Source organism: Corvus moneduloides, chromosome 26, assembly GCF_009650955.1.
Source record: "Corvus moneduloides isolate bCorMon1 chromosome 26, bCorMon1.pri, whole genome shotgun sequence".
Classification (NCBI taxonomy): Eukaryota; Metazoa; Chordata; class Aves; order Passeriformes; family Corvidae; genus Corvus; species Corvus moneduloides.
In genome coordinates, this window is record NC_045501.1 from 1,577,134 (window position 1) to 1,597,767 (window position 20,634).

Sequence of the window (20,634 nt, forward strand, 5' to 3'; positions counted from 1 at the left end):
CCACTTCTTTTTTTTTTTTTTTTTTTTTTTAAAATCCCAGTAATTTTAGCTATAAAAAAATGCCCTAAAAATCCCCAGCTGGCTTTTCCAGCCCCATCCCTTTACCTCATCCCCAATGTAGTCGTGCAGCATCCGGATCACAGAGGCTCCCTTGCTGTAGGAAATGGCATCGAATATTTCATCCACCTCGGAGGGATGGCCCACACTGACCTATGGGAAACAAAAAAAAACCCCAGTGAGAAGGATTTAGGCTGCCAAAAGATTGGATTTTGCTTGTGGCACCATCTTAGAGTTGAAAATCTGAAGGATTCTCTCTCTCCAAGAATCCACCTCTGGATTGCCTGAGTGGAATCTCTGCCCCCAGACAAAGAAAATTCCTCGGATATGGCTGGGTCAGGGCTGGTTTGGAAGTTAAGCATGGTTTAAGTTATGTTTGGGTGCTGGATCAAACAGATTTGGGGTTCTTCCTTCAATCCTTTGGTTCCCAAAAGCAGTGAAACCCAGCAGGAATTGTTTAATCCAGGGACAGCAAGCAAGACACACTCAGGGAGTAAATCACTCTAAAAAGACCCGGTGGACAAGGTCATTTCCCAAAATTTATTCCACCAAACATTCCTTAAAACATTGGAATCTCCAGGAATTAGATCTCTATGCATTCCAAGGGAGTTTTTTGGGGGGGCACAGCCCCTCAGGGCGAGCAGAACCCCCAGAGCTCAACCGCGACTCCGGTTGAGCAGCGACCGTGAAATTCCCTTTGTAAATTACAGGGAAAAGCTTCCAGAAAAAGGGGGAAAAAAGGGTGGAAAAGCAGGATTCACCTCGATGGGGTGGCTGTTGTCTAAGGCATCGAGCTCCTGGGCTCGTGTGTAGTCAGCAGACACGAACTGGGTCCAGATGTCGTACTCAGGGAAGCAGTGATCCACGCACAGGTACTCGATCCACGAGGCGAAGCCCTCGTTCAGCCACAGGTGGGTCCACCATTCCTGCAGGGATGGGAAAAAGAGGGATAAAGGACAAAATTCCGAGGGATTTCTCCAGTCAGGGGTGAGTTTGAAGCTTCTTTTGGTGCAGGTCAGAATAATGTTTATTGTAATTGTTTTGGTATAATGATATAAATGTGATTCTTTGGGTTAAAATGAGTATTTGGTTTTGTTTTTCTGCGCTCACTCCCAGTTTAAACAGTTCAAAAGCAAGGCCAAGGTAGTTTTGGGGCTCCAAAATCCTGAATTGTCTCACCCAATCCTGGTTTTTACAACACAAGAAACTCCAGAGCCTGTGGAGTATTTGGTTTCAAGCACCTTTTTCCTTTGGGAAAAGCAAGGTCAGGTCTAATTCCCAGAGAAAGCTGAAATTCTTTGTTACCAGAAGCTCTGAAAATCCAGGTTTTTAGCACTAAGTGGAATTTCTTTACAGATTTCACTCCTGCTGCCTCACAGATGCTTTTATCCCCACTAAAATGAGTTAAATCTCAAACCATTCAGGCAGTTGCTCCTGATTTACCCAAAATAACTCACTCCGAGCAACTTTTCAGCTCCAGGACTGGAAGGATTTGCAGGAACACACTGGATTTTTAATAATTATTGTTAATTTCTAGCTAGGACCTCCTTCAAACCACTCCGAACAGCTTCATATAGAAAACATTGATGAATAAAAAGCACTGCTAAAGAAGAAATTGCTAATGAAACACCATTTAAACACGAATTATTCTAACACAGCGTGCTGCTATGCAGGGGCACCCAAACACGCATTTTGGGCAGGGTGTGAAGCAGATTGAAATAAAAAGAACGGGATTTGGAAAGGGTTGGGTACCATGGTGACGAGGTTTCCAAACCACTGGTGAGCCAGTTCGTGTCCCACCACCAGAGCCACCCACTGACGGGACGAGGAGCAGGAATTTTTGGGGTCGATGAGCAACGCGGTCTCCCTGTGTTGGAGAGAGAGCCAGAACTCAGCAAGGTGGGACATTCCCCAGGGGAATCAAAACCACAACCCAAAGGAGGTGAAATTACCTAAGCAAGCTAAAAAGTGAGGAAAAACAACACCACCGCCCCCCAAAAAATAAAAAACCAACCCAAAAACCCCCCAAAAAAACCAAGCCAAGAGTGTGAAATTCAGTGCTGGTGAAATTCCCGGGGTGAAATGCTGGAAAGCTTTGGAGCAGGAATTCCTTTCTGGCATGCAAGAAGTGTAAAAAGACCAAAAAAAAACCCCAGGCAGGAGGAGGAAAATTGATCTTTTATTTATTAAAATGCTCCCCCTGCATAAATTCTGGGAACCTCGAGTCCCTCTGCGCTCCGGGATGGGCGCTCATCCCACATTCCCAAAGGAATCCTGGCTCCTTCCAGGAGGTGTTAACATCCATTTCTCCACTGGGGCACCTCCCACTACGAGCAGGGCAGGGAGGGGCTGCCAGGAACCTCTGGAATGCTGCAATTCCAGGGAAAAACCTCCCCAAGGATGGTGCCTGCAGGCCACGAGCTCCTGTCCCCTAAAGGAGCAGAGCAAACTCAGCAAAAAGGGGCAAAAATTCACAGCTCCATTCCAAAAATTCTCCTCATCCAGGATTAATATATATTTTTTTTTTCCCCAAAAGGAGTAAAATATCAGATTTCATCAGAATTGTAACAAGCAGGGAAAAATTTGAAACCTGGGAAGAATTTGTTTCGATTTTTTAAGGCCAAATTCAAAGCTGAGCAGAAGAAATCCCAATTATTTCAGGATTTAAAGCCCAAAGCTTACAAGTTGTTCAAAAGGCAGGGAAATCCTCCTGACCACCAGCACAGAAAATGTATTAACATCAAGCAAAAGTGCAAAAGCTTGATCAGAAGAGGGAAAAAAAAAAAAATCCAACTGAAAAGGAAAGCAAGTTAATATTTTTGATTTCCTCATCTCCACACCGTTACTCTGTAACTGCTAAATTCACCTACGAGGTGAAATCAGAACCTCTCCCAGCTGTGTCAGGAAATTTTATGGGGGATGGTGGGGGGAAAAAAAGGGGCCAAGGAAGTTTTGCCAACTTTAAAACCCTCACACCCTGGGCCCAGGGGCTGATTTGTGCCTTCCTGAGCTGTAACAACACCACCAAAAGCATCCAAACCAAACTAAAAATTACAAGGATTGGTTCTGTCTGATTTGGGATGACACCCAGCAATTAGAGCTGCCTCAAACTAATCCAATGAATTCCAAGAATTAGTGAACAAAGAGGGGAAAGACAGGATTTTAATAGCATACCTATAAGTAACAAGGCCCCAGTTCTCCATGGCACCTTTATAAAATAAATACAAAGGTTTATTGATATTGATGCACACCTCTTCCTAAAGGTATTTTTTTTTATAATTTTAAAAATTCAAATAAAATACAATTTCATCAATAAAGTGAGTTACTTTACCAGCAGCAAAGTCTGCAATAGCTATGAGATCAATTTTAGGAAGAGGGTAAGGAACATTGAAGTAGTCCTTATAAAAAGGCAGAGTTTTAGCAGCAACCTGTAAGAAACGAGAGGAGAAACGTTCTGTTAACTCAGAACTGGGCAAAACTTGGCAGAAATGAAGAAATTCTGGCTGAAATGAAGAAATTCTGGCTGAAATGAAGAAAGGTTTCTCCCAGAAGCCCCACTCCCAGCTCGCAGAGCACAATGGTTGGGAAGGATCCCATCCCTGCCTGCTCCCACTGCTTCTCATCCTCGTTGGGATCAAGCTGAAGGGGAATTTCAGCAGAAATCAGAACTCTGAACTCTGAATTTTGAATCAAGACTGGATTTTTTCAAATCAAAACTTGAAATGAGAACTTCCAATCAGAAGTTCAACTCAGGATTTGGAATCCAAGCTCGAACTTCAACTCAAAAGCTCAAATGAGAACTTCAGAGAATGAGGAAATCAGAACTGCAGGAGAGCTTCACATCAGCATTTCCAATCAGGGTTAATTGTTTTGGTCACTGCAGACATTGCTGTATCTGCAGCTGAAATCCCCTTTCATATCGAGCTCAGCCTCTCTGACTAAATCAAGGAAAAAAAAAACCCAAAAAACGAGGAAAAGAATCCAAAAAGGAAAAACCCAAAAAACAAGGAAAAAACCTGCCCTAAACAAAGGAAAAAAACCCAAAAAACAAGGAAGAAACCACAAAAACAAGGAAGAAACCACAAGACAAGGAAAAAAGCCCAAAAAACAAGGGAAAAAACCCCTAAAACAAGGAAAAAAGCCCAAAAAACAAGGGAAAAAACAAAACAAGGGAAAACAAACAACAGGGGGAAAAAAACCCAGAAAATGTCACCAAAAAACCCAAAAAGAGAAAAAAAATCCGAAAAACAATGAAAAAATCTCAAACATAACCAAGGAGAAAAAAGAAAAAAACCAAAACCCAGGAACAGAACCCAAAAACCAAGGAACAAAACCCAGTCACAGAACCCAAAACCAAAGAACAAAACCCAATCACAGAACCCCAAACCCAAGGAACAAAACCCCAAAAAACCGGGAATAGAACCCAGAAACCAAGGAACAAAAGCCAGGAATAGAACCCGAAAAACAAGGAACAAAAACCAGGAATAGAACCCAAAAACCAAGGAACAACACCCAGGAATAGAACCCCAAACCCAAAGAACAAAACCCAGGAACAGAACCCAAAACCAAGGAACAAAACCCAGGAATAGAACCCAAAACCAAGGAACAAAACCCAGTCACAGAACCCCAAACCCAAGGAACAAAACCCAGGAATAGAACCCCAAAACCAATGAATAAAAGCCAGGAACAGAACCTAAACCCAAGGAACAAAACCCAGTCACAGAACCCCAAAACCCAAGGAACAAACCCCAGGAACAGAACCCCGAAATCAAGGAACAAAACCCAGGAATAGAACCCAAAAGCCAAAGAACAAAACCCAGGAACAGAACCCAAAAGCAAGGAAGAAAACCCAGGAATAGAACCCAAAACCAAGGAACAAAACCCAGGAACAGAACCCAAAACCCAAAGAACAAAACCCAATCACAGAACCCCAAAAACCAAGGAACAAAACCCAATCACAGAACCCCAAACCCGAACAAAACCCAGTCACAGAACCCCAAAAACCAAGGAACAAAACCCAGGAACAGAACCCAAAACCCAAAGAACAAAACCCAATCACAGAACCCAAAACCAAAGGAACAAAACCCAACCACAGAACCCCAAAAACCAAGGAACAAAACCCAGGAATAGAACCGCAAAACCAAGGAACAAAACCCAGTCACAGAACTCAAAACCAAAGAACAAAACCCAGTCACAGAACCCCAAACCCAAAGAACAAAACTCAGTCACAGAACCCCAAACCCACAGAACAAAACTCAGTCACAAAACCCAAAACCCACAGAACAAAACCCAGTCACAGAACCCCAAACCAAAGAACAAAACCCAATCACAGAACCCCAAACCCAAAGAACAAAACCCAATCACAGAACCCAAAACCAAGGAAGAAAACCCAGTCACAGAACCCCAAACCAAAGAACAAAACCCAATCACAGAACCCCAAACCCAAGGAACAAAACCCAGTCACAGAACCCCAAACTCAAGGAACAAAACCCAGGAATAGAACCCCAAACCCAAAGAACAAAACCCAATCACAGAACCCCAAACCAAAGAACAAAACCCAGTCACAGAACCCAAAACCAAGGAACAAAACCCAGGAATAGAACCCCAAACCAATGAATAAAAGCCAGGAACAGAACCCAAACCCAAGGAACAAAACCCAGTCACAGAACCCCAAACCCAAGGAACAAAACCCAGGAATAGAACCCCAAACCAATGAATAAAAGCCAGGAACAGAACCCAAACCCAAGGAACAAAACCCAGTCACAGAACCCCAAAACCCAAGGAACAAGCCCCAGGAACAGAACCCCGAAATCAAGGAACAAAACCCAGGAATAGAACCCAAAAGCCAAAGAACAAAACCCAGGAACAGAACCCAAAACCAAGGAAGAAAACCCAGGAATAGAACCCAAAACCAAGGAACAAAACCCAGGAATAGAACCCAAAACCCAAAGAACAAAACCCAATCACAGGACCCCAAAAACCAAGGAACAAAACCCAATCACAGAACCCCAAACCCAAAGAACAAAACCCAGGAATAGAACCCCAAAAACCAAGCAACAAAACCCAGTCACAGAACCCCAAAAACCAAGGAACAAAACCCAGGAACAGAACCCAAAACCCAAAGAACAAAACCCAATCACAGAACCCCAAAAACCAAGGAACAAAACCCAGTCACAGAACCCAAAACCAAAGGAACAAAACCCAACCACAGAACCCCAAAAACCAAGGAACAAAACCCAGGAATAGAACCGCAAAACCAAGGAACAAAACCCAGTCACAGAACCCAAAACCAAAGGAACAAAACCCAACCACAGAACCCCAAACCCAAAGAACAAAACTCAGTCACAGAACCCAAAACCCACAGAACAAAACCCAGTCACAGAACCCCAAACCAAAGAACAAAACCCAATCACAGAACCCCAAACCCAATGAACAAAACCCAATCACAGAACCCCAAACCCAAGGAACAAAACCCAGGAATAGAACCCCAAACCAAAGAACAAAACCCAATCACAGAACCCCAAACCCAAAGAACAAAACCCAATCACAGAACCCCAAACCCAAGGAACAAAACCCAATCACAGAACCCCAAACCCAAGGAACAAAACCCAATCACAGAACCCCAAACCAAAGAACAAAACCCAGTCACAGAACCCCAAACCAAAGAACAAAACCCAGTCACAGAACCCCAAACCCAAAGAACAAAACCCAGTCACAGAACCCCAAACCCAAGGAACAAAACCCAATCACAGAACCCCAAACCAAAGAACAAAACCCAATCACAGAACCCCAAACCAAAGAACAAAACCCAGTCACAGAACCCCAAACCAAAGAACAAAACCCCCCGAAACCCAGAACAAACCCCCCCAGGAACAGAAGCCCGTGGCTTTGGGCTGCTTTACCTCCAGGGCAAACTTCCCTTGCTCGGCCTTGCCCACGGGGGTGTAGACGCGCACCAGGACCCCGTCCTGCGACCGCGCCTCCACGAAGTCGTACTCGCCCACCACGAAGGCCACCAGGTACGTGGACATCACCGGCGTCCGCGCGAACTTCACCTCCACCAGGCTCTCGTCGTCCGGGTACGGCTTCCTGTCCACCACGTTCTGTGGGATTTAGGGGGGAAAAAGAAAAGGGGGGGATTTTGGGGTTTGTTGCTTTTCATATGTTTTGGAGGAAAAGAATTTCCAGGGATGGGAGTGTGTAGTGCCATGAATTTGTTGTTGTTTGAAGGAAATGCATCAGGCGAGGTGTCAGATTTTACACCACTTCTGGGTAAATGGGGAATAGTCACAAGATTTAGGGTTACATCGTAATTTATAACTTTCTAATCCAACAGGCATTTAAAATGACACTTTATTTTAGATTTATGACCTATCACCTGTGGCACTTCTCACTGCAATGCAGCCGTGTCTTGACCAAAACTTCTCATGTCACCTACACACAGATGTGTCTTACACCACCTACATCCTTAACTTCAACTATGTAAAATCACACCATTCTAGTTTAAAACCCTCCACCAGAACACCCAGTGTACAATTTTACTTATAGGAACACAAGTTTGTAATCCTTTTGCTTAAAGTCCATAAATCTCTGTCACTTAAGCCAGACCTAGTCTCTTCCAGGGTTGGAAATCAAAGCCTCCTTTAATTGCAGGAGTTTCTTCTCCTCTGTCTCCCACAGGGGTTGAAACATCGAGCCAGCTCTGAGGAGCCAAAAGATGAGGGGGGTTTGGGTTTTTTTTTTTGCCCAAGTGTTGGTTGCTTACAACAAAAGGAACTTTGGAGGCTGGGGAATGCTTGGATTGAAGCAGCAGCATCCAGGTGTAATTCCCAGAGAAAGGTGAAGGCGTTTGTTCCCCCCAGAAACTTGGAAAATCCAGGTTTTTAGCACTAAATGGAATTTCTTTCTGGATTTCGCTCCTGCTGCCCCACAGCAGCTTTGGGGCTCCAAAACATGAATTTTCTCACCCAAATGCTGGTTTGTACAACACAGAGAACTTCAGAAACCGTGGGGTATTTGGATTCAAGCATCTCTTTGCAGGGATTTGGGAAGAGGAAGCTCAGGTCTAATTCCCAAAAAAACCTGAAGCCGTTTGTTTCCAGCAGAAGCTCTGAAAATTCAGGTTTTTATCACGACAAGGAATTTCTTCATGGATTTCAGTCCTGCTGCCTCACAGAATTCCACATCCAAACTTCCGATCAGAATTCCGGGAGAACTTCAAATCTCAATTTCAAATCAAAACTTCCAATTAGCCAAAGTGGGAGGGAAAGTCCTGATTTGGACAGCCCCAAAAGCCAGGCCAGAGCAGCTTTAGGGCTCCAAAATCCTGCATTTTCTGCCCAAAAGTTGATTTCCTACAACAGAAGGAACTTCAGAGCCTGTGGAGTAGTTGGTTTCAAGCACCTTTTTCCTTTGGGAAAAGCAAGGTCAGGTCTAATTCCCAGAGAAAGCTGAAATTCTTTGTTACCAGAAGCTCTGAAAATCCAGGTTTTTAGCACTAAATAGAATTTCTTCATGGATTTCACTCCTGCTGCCTCACAGATGCTTTTATCCCCACTAAAATGAGTTAAATCTCAAACCATTCAGGCAGTTGCTCCTGATTTACCCAAAATAACTCACAACTTTTCAGCTCCAGGACTGGAAGGATTTGGGATAAAACCCCTCAGGAAGATCGTGCCTGCTCCAAAGCAGGAGCTGGAGTAACTATTCCCTCCTTGTGGTTAAAATGAAAGGGATTTAGGGTTTTTAAGCAGTTCCCCTCGTGGCTCAAGTGGCCCATCCCAGCTGGAGGTGTGTTTTTATGGGAATATTTTTATGATATTTAAGTTATATCCCATTAGGAACTAAAGAGCATCAATCCCATCCCAGCAAAGCACCGCCTCAAACCCTGACACAAAAACCTCGTGGGTCAGGGCCAGGCCAGACTTTATTTATTTATAAATAAATAAAGCCTATTTTTAAACTGACTCTTTGCCAGCAAGAAATCACCTAAAAGCACCCACAGGCAGCAAACTAAAAATGCTCATTTGTGTTTATTTGTGACAGAGGCACCTCTGCTGCCACATTTTATCCCAGGTCTGGACAGAAACCCAGAGAGGAAAACTCACAAAGGACTTTTTCCCTCTTAATCAAGCAGCACATAAGCCAAGATTAATGATTATTTTATTTATTTAAAACCACCAGGTTTGTCCAACCTGTTCAGGTTTTGTGCTGGCACCTGACACCAAATTTTGTGTTTTTATTGCAGATTGTATTCCCAGCTCTGGCATCAAGGCACATCATTAATTATCAATGCTTTAATTAAAACATTTATTGGCACATAAAGGACTTACCATATTTGACAAAGCTACTCTGTCTTTGGGAACCACCAAAGAAATATCAAATGTTGCTTTAATAGCAGGCTCATCCCAGCAAGGGAAAGCTCTGCGAGCATCAGTAGCCTGAAATAAAGAGCATTAAATAAATAAACCACAGGAGGTTGTGGCGAGCAAACACAGAAATTCAGCTTATTTACAGCAAGAAACGGCTGAGTCGTGCTTCAGCCTCCTCGCTGACACTCCTGACCTCTGCATTAGAGCTTTTTACTCTTATTTCACTCCTAATTTAAGGAAAAAAAGCAGCTGCAAAGGCCTCAGCGCTCGGCTGGAATTGTCCAAATTTAGCAGAGTCGCGACAGGAGCGAAGCTCGGCCACGTGGAAGCACCGAGGGCAGCCAGGCGTGCACGCAGCACCCCAGATTTGTCAGCCAGCAGCAGAGAGCACCCCAAAAAACTGCTCAGTTTGTGCTGGGGGGAGAGCCCCGGGGTTTATGGAACCTACGGAATGAGAAGGCAGCGAGAAATGCCCCGGTTCTGGGCGGGGTTTACGGAACGGGGCCGGGATCTGGCTGGCACTGGGATGGCCTTAAAGGCTGAGAGAAAGGCCCAGGGTCCCCACTGAACGGGCAGTGAATGCACTTTATAAAGGGAGTTTAAATAAAAAGGTGTTCTTGGATATTTCAGCTGCTGTAGGGAAGAGGATGAAGGCCACAGCAGCGTGAGGAAGTTGCCAGGTCCAGGGTTTACTGACCTTGGAGCTGGGAGGTAAAGGGCAATAAGGAAATGAGGGAAAAAAAGTGAAAAAATGAGGAATGAAACCCAAAAAAAACAAGGAAAAACCCTCCAAAACCAAGAAATCTTCCCCCTCCCCAAACAAGGAATAAAACCCAAAAACCAAGGAGAAACCCCCAAAAAACAAGAAAGCCCCGCCCCAAAAAACAAGGAGTAAAACCCCAGAAACAAGGAAGAACCTCCAAAAAACAAGGAAAAAACACCAAAACCAAGGAAAACACCAGAAATTGGGTAAAAAACCCAAACCCAAGGAAAAAAACCTCCAAACCCAAGGAAAAAAAAACAAATCCAAGGAATAAAACCCCCAAGAAACAAGGGAAAAAACAAAAAAAAAACCCACAAGGGAAAAAAAACAAGGAAAAAAAACCCCAAAACCAAGGAAAAACCCCAAAAAACAAGGGAAAAAAAAAGCCCAAAACCAAGGAATAAACACCAAAAACCAAGGGAAAAAAAAACAAAAAATAAGGAATAGACACCAAAAACCAAGGAAAAAACCCCAAAAACCAGGAATAAACCCCCCAAAACCCAAGGAATAAACCCCAAAACCCAAGGAATAAACCCCAAAAACCAAGGAAAACCCTCCCCCCAAAAAACAAGGAATAAACACCAAAAACCAAGGGAAAAACCCCCAAAAAAACAAGGAATAAACTCCAAAAAACAAGAAAAACCCCCAAAAAACAAGGAAAAAACCCCAAAAACAAGGGGAAAAAACCCCCCAAAACAAGGGGAAAAAACCCAAAAAACAAGGAAAAAAAAACCCCAAAAACAAGGAAAAAAAACCCCAAAAAACAAGGAAAAAACCCCCCAAAAAACAAGGAAAAACAAACCCAAAAACAAGAAAAAAAATCCCCAAAACCAAGGAAAAACCTCCCAAAAACAAGGGAAAAAAACCCAAAAAACAAGGGAAAAAAACCCCAAAAACAAGGGAAAAACCCCCAAAAAACAAGGGAAAAAACCCCAAAAACCAAGGCAAAAAACCCCAAAAAACAAGGAAAAACCCCCCAAAAAACAAGAAAAAAACTCCAAAAAACAAGAAAAAAAACTCCAAAAAACAAGAAAAAAAACCCCAAAAGACAAGGAAAAACCCCCCAAAAAACAAGGAAAACCCCCCCAAAAAACAAGGAAAAAACCCCCAAAAAACCAAGGAAAAAAACCCCAAAAAACCAAGGAAAAAAACCCCAAAAAACAAGGAAAAAAACCCCAAAAAACAAGGGAAAACCTACCAAAAAACCAAGGAAAAACCCCCCAAAAAACAAGGAAACGAACCCCAAAACCCAAGGAAAAAAACCCCCCAAAACCAAGGAAAAACAAACCCAAAACCCAAGGAAAAAAACCCCAAAACCCAAGGAAAAAAACCCAAAACCCAAGGAAAAAAAACCAAAAACCAAGGAAAAAAACCCCAAAAACAAAGAAAAACCCCCCAAAAACAAAGAAAAACCCCCCAAAAACAAGGGAAAAAAACCCCAAAAAACAAGGGAAAAAAACCCCAAAAAACAAGGGAAAAAACCCCAAAACCCAAGGAAAAACCCCCAAACCCAAGGAAAAACCCCAAATCCCAAGGAAAAACCCCAAATCCCAAGGAAAAAGCCCAAAATCGTGGATTTCGGAGCGTGAGCGGAGCAGAGGCAGATCCAGGCATCCCTGGGCAGCAGCAAGAGCAGCCCTGAGCTCATTCACCTGCAGGCGCTTCAGCGCTCCCCACACTGGGGCCAAGGAGTGGAAAAAGCAACGTGGATTTTTAAAAAATTGATACAGAGGGTCCAGCTAAAGGAAGGAAGCTGTGTCTTTGCCTCTTGCAAGCATAAATCTTATTTAGAAAGAAAGATAAAAAGGGAAATAAAAGCAGAGGCCGTACCTCGAACTGAGTGACCGCAGCGTAGCGCGTGTCTCCGGTGGGGGTGGTGTATTTACTCCGGTAAAATCCTTTCATTTTGTCGTTCAGCTCCCCTACAAAGTCTATCTTTAGTGTCCCTGTCCCTGCAACACAAACACACCCTGGGATTGGCAGGTGACCAAAAAAAAAAAATCCTGGATTTGGGGTGGATTTCAGTCCCGAAACGGAGCAAATCCCAGAAGGTTGGCGGGTTCCCCCCACAGGGTTTTAGGGTTCTTTTGAACACAGAGCGATGACCAAGAGGGAGCCACCTTAAAACCTCCATCCTCCAAGCCTTACCTTGGAGCAAAGTTTGCAAAATTCATGGGATATAAGGAATAACGGCATCGTATGGAATCCTCAAAGCCAAGATGGAGCTCTGGCCACGTTCAAAGCCCTTAATCAGGCTCAGGATTAATTCTGCCCTCGGTGTCTCAGTGCAAAAAGGGAAACCTGAGCTTGGCGGCCAAGATCCCACAGGATTCCAGCTCCATCATCATCCCACTATCTCTAACTGGTGTTTATCCAGATGAAATTTAAAAAAAAAAAAAAAAAAAAAAATCCAGATGAAATAAAGTTTTATCCAAAGTGAAGAGCTGAGTTTTGACCGAGGGGGTTCCTCAGAGCTGGAGCAGCTTCGGAAGAATCCGAAGGTGGATGGTGAGGAAAAACCCTGAGGTAATTCCAGGTAATTCCAGGAGCTCCCTCTGCCCACAGGGGTCACAGGAATAGCTCCTGCCTCCCACCAGCAGGGAAATCATCGCTCAGGGGTTGGAGGCAAACATCACCATCAATCAGACAACATCTGCAATTCCAGAGGCTCCCAAAGTGACCCGGAGTGGACAGACTCCCACATCCACTGTGGGCAATTCCAGGGAAGAAACTGCTGTCCCACTCCAGCCTTTCCAAGCGCAAACCCCTCAAACACAGGCAGCAGGAAGCAGGGGAATGGCTCTTACCTTTCTGCAGGGTGCTGGGAAAGGACAGAGTGACCTTTTCATCCTCATTTTGATAGTTGAACCCTGTGGCGTGAACCTCTGGAATGGGAAACACAGCACCGGGGTCAGAACCATCCCTGGAGAGGGGTTTGTGCTCGGGAACTCTTCAAATTGAACCCCAAAGCAGCTGAACTCAACGTGCAGAATCAATTCTGAGTGATTAAACGTGAGGAACCAGAGGAACACCCTGGTGGTGGGAATTCCAGGGCAGGGAAAGCTCCTGCAGCACCCAGGAATGAAAGTTGCACTGAGAAATGCTGCAGGAAGAACGGGAGCTGTGCCCCAGGAATGTTGGGAGCAGCTGCTGCACTCCTGACACACGGTGAAATACAGCCCCAAACTTCTCCTCACTACAGAACACGGCAGCAGGATTCGTGTTAATTATCCCAATCAGGATGCTCAGGATTTATTCACCTGATCTGTGGCTCTCGCTTCGAAAAGCTCATTAATCTCCACAGCACGGGTGGGGGTTTACTTGGATTTAACCACAAAATAAAACCAACAATGTCGATTTTATTTCAGAAATGGCTCCAGAAGCAGGGCCCTACCTCAGGGTTCCTGCCCTGCTCAGCCTGAGGATCCCAAAGCCACCCGAAAATGAGGCAGTTTGGTATTTACATAGCACAGGAACTATTTGTGGATGCAAACATCTAAACTATGAGGCCAGGCTGGAGAGACAGGGCTGGGAATCTGTGCAGGGATTAAACTGTCTTGGAGCTTTGGCAGAGCCAGGAGGGAGCACCTGGTGCTGCTTCTCCCTTCCTAACTCATCAAATCCTGCTTGCTGCCTCCAAGGGGATGCAGATTTGTTGTCCTTCAGCCAAAAAAAAGTCTGGAATAACCCCACAAGACCTCACTTTGCAAGTTCTGCTTCCTCCACGCTCAACCACTGCTGCAACCTTTAAGAAACTATCATTTAAGAACTTTAAATCTGCTCCAAAACAAGACATCACCATCTTCCACTGCCAAACTCGGCAAGCCCGGACACAAACCATGCACTTTTCATCCCGAAACAAAAACGTGCCACTCAACCAACCCCTCGAATGACAAAAGCTGGTCTGAAACAACAATTTCAGTCACAAAAGGACTCGTTTTCCACGCTCAGGTATCACTCCAAGTGTTCGGTTTCAGCCCCAGCACACTCCAGGGTGCTCGGCTGAGCTGCTCCACACGTGACAAATGTGATTTTATTGTGGTGAAATTTCAAGTGCTGTTTATTCTGGAGTGGTGTGATTTCAGCCTTAAGCCTGAGTTAATTCCAACCTCTGCTCAATGCAAGAGCTGCAGGAATGAATTAGGTTTAACTACAGGTTTCACAGAGCTCTGCTCGGTGTTTAATCTGAGTTAACCACCGTGGTGGGCTGCAGAACGCAGAGAGGCTCGAATGAAACAGCAAAAAACACAATGCAGAAATAATTTTCTTTTTAAAAAAAAATCTCTCCAGGATCAATTTTAGGCTCTCCTGATCAGTGCTGAGGAGTTCCAAGACTTTAAAAATCAACTGTAGCGGGGATGCGTGAGAGCAGTGAAGCAGAATCCATGCCAAGGACACGCAGCTGCCACCAAACACCGGGCAACCAGCACCAAAAATAAAGGTTGGGCTTCTCTTCCTATCACCCTGGGGATACTGAGGCAGAAAACGAGACAGGAGAGGAAGGTTTTCCTATCACCCTGGGGATACTGAGGCAGAAAACAAGACAGGAGAGGAAGGTTTTAACAAGAAATCCTGAAGGAAAGGCACCAATCTGGAACTGGGCTTCTGGCAGGGAGGAGCTGAGTGCTGACTCCATCGGATCCCATGGATTTTGACCCCGACTATTTCCAGAGTCCAACAAAGCAATGTGGGTGACCCTGGTCAGAGAGGGGCTGGACACCTGTTGGGAATTTATTTATCCAGGAGGAATAAACCATGCTGAGCCTGTGGTCAGAGGGTAACTGAACACTGGAGAGAGGCCGATAAGGATCAGCCCAGGAATGCAGCAACGCTCCCCCCACAGATCTTCAAAAAAGCCACAAAACATTTTTATCTTTTTACAGCTTCTGATGGCAACGATCTGATCGTGGAGACAAACAACAGAGCAGGACCTGAGGATCAGAGTTCCAGCCTCCTGAAACCGAGGAATACACAGGAATGTGCCTTATGTGGAGCTTCTGCCAAAGGTTGACAACGGATATCGAGTTTCTTCCTCCTCCTCTCCCAAATGTGAGGTTCTCTAAACGTGTTTGAATTTGTGGATCTGTTCCTTTGGAAGTTTTAACTCAGAGGTGAACATCACCAGGCCTGGAAGACGAAACCCCGAAACCTTCAGGGTTTTCTAAAGCTCAGAGCAGCTCCTCACATATCAAACCCCAAAACAACAGGACATAAACCAAAGATTCCAAGTTACTTTTTTTGTTTTGTTTAAACTCCTCACTCAGCGCCAATAATTTAATCCAGAGCAAAAGAACCATGGAAAACCGTCAACAATGCTTTTTGTTGGAGTTGAAGGGAGCTGCTTCTAACAAAGATGTGATTGCAGCAAAAGGCTGTCTGAATTCCTAACGCTGGAATACAAAAGCTCCTGAAGAGAACAGCCCGGTTTTGGCAGCCTCCAAACTTTGGAGAGTTTGGCACTGCAAGGTTGCAAGTTAATCACTTGCACATTAGTGCACAGCCTGGGCTGAGTCGCAGGAGGAAAGAAAAAGCTGCTGGTGGCTCCCATGAGTTTAGGAGAAAGAAAAAGAAAGGGATGTGAGAAGTGGGAGTACCTGAAATCCTACAACAGCATTTGGAATAAATCACAGCCCCTGCACAGGGCATTTCTTGCAAGGGCCCAGTGACCAGAGGGATCCATCCATGAATGATCCCAAGTTCTGTTACACCCTCACAGAGGTGGCTCCCAGCCAGGGGCTTTAAGCAGTGCCTGGATCCCAAGCCAAGACAAAGCTGAGAGCAAACCATGGAATTTTTTCAAGGAACCCTCGTTCTGTGGCATGGAGAAGTCACAGGCAATTAAGGCATGATGGCTTAATGACCCTGCATTCCCAAGGGAGCTGTGCCCCCTTGGCTTCTCTGGAAATGAAACACATTCCTTAAACCATCCCTGTGCTGACCCAGCACACCCCATTCCCGGGAAGGCTGAAGTTTCCGAGCCTTTCCATGAGTTCCACTGTAAAATCCGACAGGAATCAGAAATACCTCACCTACCAGAGATTCCCAGCTGGGAATAAGGGAATAACCCAGCCCAGCCCTCCTTAAAGCCCTGCATTGAAACTCTGCCCTTTGAGTCCTCCCCTTTAAAAAAAAAAAAGGATGGAGTTGAGCTCTTCCACAACTAAGAAAAGGTTCACAAAGGGGCTGAAACAACCCCAGAGAGCCACAGGCAGTGGTTGTTTTTCCCACCTGGCCCCAGGTGGGAATTGCTGTTCCCATTCCCTTCCTTCCACTGGCATTCCCGTGGAACCATCATGAGCAGGAAGAGGATTTGTCTCAAAAAAAGCCTTTTTTTTTTTAATTTTCCCCTTTAGAGGCAGCTTCCTGATCCACTTGGCTGCTCAACAGTGCGAGCAGGAATGCCAGGAGAGGGGTGAGAGCGGGGACAGGCACTGCTGTTCCTGCCCACAGAGCAGAATGTCACGACTGTCGCGACATGGGGGTGCTCCCAGGCCTGGGGAAACACAGCTCAGATACTCCAGAAGTATTTTGATATTTCTGGGGGTTTGTTTGGTTGATTTGGTTTGGGTTTTGGGGGTTTTTTGGGGTTTTTTTTTTGGTTTGTTTTCTTATTTTAAATCCCAGCTGAAGCTCTGATCTAACATCCAGGCATGGCCCCACCACAGTGGGAAGGAAAAGACCCAAATAATGAATTCTGGCCTTAAAAACCTCTTCAACGTTGAAGTACAACCCAAAGTTCATTGGTCCTGCTACACAATCATCACCACAGCTGCTGGGATTTCCCATGGGAAGCTGCCAACTGTTCCCCTCCAAGAATCCCTGGATTTAAGAAACTCCTTTAGATCCCCCAGGATCTGAGGAGATTCCAAGCTGAAGAACCAAATTCACTGATTCCATCACGATTTCACAGCTGCTCGGGAGAGAGGGAGATTCACAGGAAGCTCCAACTCCTTCGCACTCCCCGAGGATGAAACTCAATCCCTTAAAAAATGGAACCAACTTGTCTCGGGAATGTCTTTGCAGCTCTTCCTTTGGCCTGAGCCAAGGCATCCATCTGGACAAGTGCACACCTCAGTGCAAAAATTCCACTGTCAGTGTTAAAAAAAACCTAGCTCAGGGAGGGAAAAGAAATATCCCAATGACTCGTTCTGATCGGTGGGAGGAGCCAGTTTTAACTTCAGCCATGGAAAACTCTTGTGTTTTGAGCAGCTTTGTTCCATTACAGCATTCCTGGCACACACAGAGCGAATCCACAGCCCTCCCTGACAATCTCTGCACTGGTTTTGTGAGGAAACTGAGGAATTTTCTGCTCCCCAGTAATTAATCTCTGCTGGTTTTGTTACTCATTCCTTACTGCTGTGGATTACACAGCAAAATTCTTCACTCTGACTTTAAAGTTACAGGGATCCTCCCTCAGCTTCCTGTCAAATATTGGGCAATAATCTGATTTCCCTGCAAATCTGCATTAAAATTCCAAAGGCCAAGTCCTACCCTCTGCTGTATCCACCAGGAGAAAGGGGAGTGCAGAGGGACAAGGAGCTCTAGCCACGATCTGCTGGCAGTCAGGACTAACAGGGATTTTGGGGCGGAAAACCCAATTATTCTGCACAAAAGTCACCAGATCAGTTCCTTAAACAAAGACAGGGATCTGTTAAAACAAGATCTCTTTCCACAGCTGCTTTTCAGGCTTGAAAGGGGATAAACGACCAATTATCTTTTATCTTTAGATGAGGGTGAGACAAATTCTTCCCAACAGAGCTAAGGGGTAACAATTCCTTCAAAACCACCACTAACTTCTCCCTCTTTTTCAGGCATCCAGGAATGAAATCCCAGCGACCTGGCCGATGTTACCGTGGGTTGCCTGGGCTGTATTTCACGCTCAGTTTTGGAGAGCAGTTATACAATTACCATCCCGAAGCTGTGCACAATAGAAGCATTAGCCAGAGCCTGACTCGATCTCTATCAACAGGTGCCAGCAAACGCCCTGCCAATTCCATGCAATTTTCCTTCCAAAGCCATTATGCTCCTTGGCACATTCCCAAAACCCCGAGAGAGGTTTTAACCCCGTGGAGCCTGGGAGTGATTATGGTGATTAATTATTTTTATATTTTTTTAACTTTTAAACTTTTTTTAAAAAAAAATTTTAAGATTTAAAAATATTTTTATATTAATTGCAACAAAGCTACACCTCGAGTGTTTATGTATCATAATCATGTTTATGTATCCTAAACACTCGAGGTGTGGTTTTGTTGTAATTAATATAAAAAATACTTTTAAAAATTTCTAGTTTGTGAGTGCCAGTGTTGCACTCATACTCCTGTGTGTCCAGAGAGCCACATCCAAGGATATCCCAAAAATCAGTGTGAATTTAAGCCAGAAAACTCATTTTCAGTATATCTGGGTTTAAATCTCCACTAAACTCAACTCTAACACTTCGCAGCTACAGCAGTCCCTCTCTATTTTGGGTAGTTTTTCTGATTTGAGTGGTAAGAAACTTCACTCCCAGGTGCTTCTTCCCTTTCCTTTCCTTTCCTCCGTGACAAAATGTGGGATTCCCGGGAGGCTGTGCCCGTGGCAGGGCAGTGGGTGGAACAGACGCTCTCTGCTCTTACTACCACTCCTTATCTCCTCATGACTCAGGAGGAGAAATAGCTCCGGGAGCGCTTAGCAACCACCCAGCTCCCGATGGCAGCGGGCACACGGTGCCCGGGGACAGCCCCGAGGTGCCAGGGGACAGCCCTGAGGTCCAGGGGACGGTTTTCCATTCTTTCCCTATCGGAACGGGGTTGGCCTCGCTCCAGGATCCTTGGTCATTCCCTTCCCTGCCGGCACTTCCTGAGCTGAGCTCTGCTTTTCCACACACGCCCTCTTCCCAAAGCTGCTTCCTCAGGACACAGCTCCTCACCTCAGCTGCACTCCCCCCCCCCAAAAAAAATCCTCTGGGTGCTTAAAAATAATTAAAAAAAAAAAAAAAAAATCAAACCCGTTTAAATGCAAAGACTCGGTGCAGATATTCCGCTTGGAATCATGGAATTCCAGAGCGCTTTGGGGTGGAAAGGACCTTAAATCCCACCCATTGCCACCTCCTGCCATGGGCAGGGACATCTTCCACCATCCTGGATTGCTCCAAGCCTCATCCAGCCCGGCCTTGGACACTGCCAGGGATCCAGGGGCAGCCTCAGCTTCTCTGTGCCAGCGTCTCACCATCCTCACAGGGAGGAACTTTTCCCCCCAAATGCCCTCCTGAGTCCATTTCTCCATCTGTAAAAGTGGAGTAACACTACAGGGATCTGTAAAGTGGCATCATGGAATGGTTTGGGTGGGAAGAGACCTTAAAGCCCATCCAGTGCCACCCGTGCCATGGGCAGGGACACCTCCCACTGTCCCAGGGTGCTCCCAGCCCTGGCCACTTCCCTGTACGAATCTGTGGGATAACACCACTGCAACAGAACCGAAATGATCCCTACAAAACCCACTCCAGAAATCCACATTTCATTTCTTCTTCGGGTGTCCAAACACAGCCCTTTCTTCCACCTTTATCCAGCTGCTGCATAAATAGCAACGTTTAAACCTACCCAAAGAACACCTTCCTCCCATCCATCACCAAAATCATTCCATTAATCCCTAACCACGCATTTAACGAAGCGTTTCGTGGCATCACCGTCGTGTTTTCCTCATGGAAAGGGACATTTCCCTTGTGGAAAGGGAAGCCCTGCAGAAGCTTTTTGTTCTCTGAAGGGCTTCAGCAGCAGTTGGACCAAAGAACTGCTGGGCTTGAAAGAGCAGAGGCTCCCTGAGAAACCCCAGGAAGGCTCTGCCCACTGTGAGACCACGGCTGCTCCACGGAGCTTGTTTTCCACACCTCCTTCATTTCATGCTTCAGCTGCTAAAGCCCTTTTTGTGTTTGCTAATCCCCTCCAAATATAATTGGGGAAGTCAACGACTGCAGCTGAGTGTTACAAATTTCTCCAGTAACTTCCATTCCTCCAGCAACTTCCAGCCCTTCACAGAGCCAGACCCCACCCCGGTCTCCTCTACACTATCACCTTTCTCCACGCTGTCCAACACTCAGAACATCCTGCTAAAGGCCAATGAAGTGTTTTCTGTGCTCTCCAAATCCTCCCCCGTGAGTTCTTCCTACTGCAGGCCATTATGGATGCATTCCTCATCTGAGCCCTGTCATGGATTTTGTCGATATTCCCAAATCCACAGGTACAGGTGATGTTCTTAGAAGTTTATATAACATCCAGATAAAAAAAAATAATATCAAACCAGCCCAGCATCCTCTGCCTACATCCCTCAGGCACGATGGAGGAGAAGGTGAAGGAATTTCTTTACCATAACATAACTGGCAGTGATGAAAGCGAGCATGGAAGCGAGATAAGGAATTCTGTGCTTCCGGGGGCGGGGCTGAGCTTATCAAACCATGACATCACTTTGTAA

General features: G+C 45.3%; 1 protein-coding gene across 1 annotated transcript in view; it reads right to left on the minus strand.

Annotated features, from left to right (window-relative positions):
• NPEPPS (aminopeptidase puromycin sensitive) overlaps positions 1-20,634 on the minus strand; it is a 46,453-nt gene that overhangs the window by 16,121 nt on the left and 9,698 nt on the right. The window contains exons 3-11 of the mRNA XM_032134196.1: positions 12,999-13,076; positions 12,022-12,143; positions 9,390-9,497; positions 6,960-7,160; positions 3,389-3,485; positions 3,232-3,265; positions 1,810-1,924; positions 819-983; positions 106-210 (exon numbers count right to left, since the gene is read on the minus strand). Coding sequence (XP_031990087.1) covers positions 106-210; positions 819-983; positions 1,810-1,924; positions 3,232-3,265; positions 3,389-3,485; positions 6,960-7,160; positions 9,390-9,497; positions 12,022-12,143; positions 12,999-13,076 — 1,025 coding nt within the window. The remainder of the gene's footprint in view (positions 1-105; positions 211-818; positions 984-1,809; positions 1,925-3,231; positions 3,266-3,388; positions 3,486-6,959; positions 7,161-9,389; positions 9,498-12,021; positions 12,144-12,998; positions 13,077-20,634) is intronic.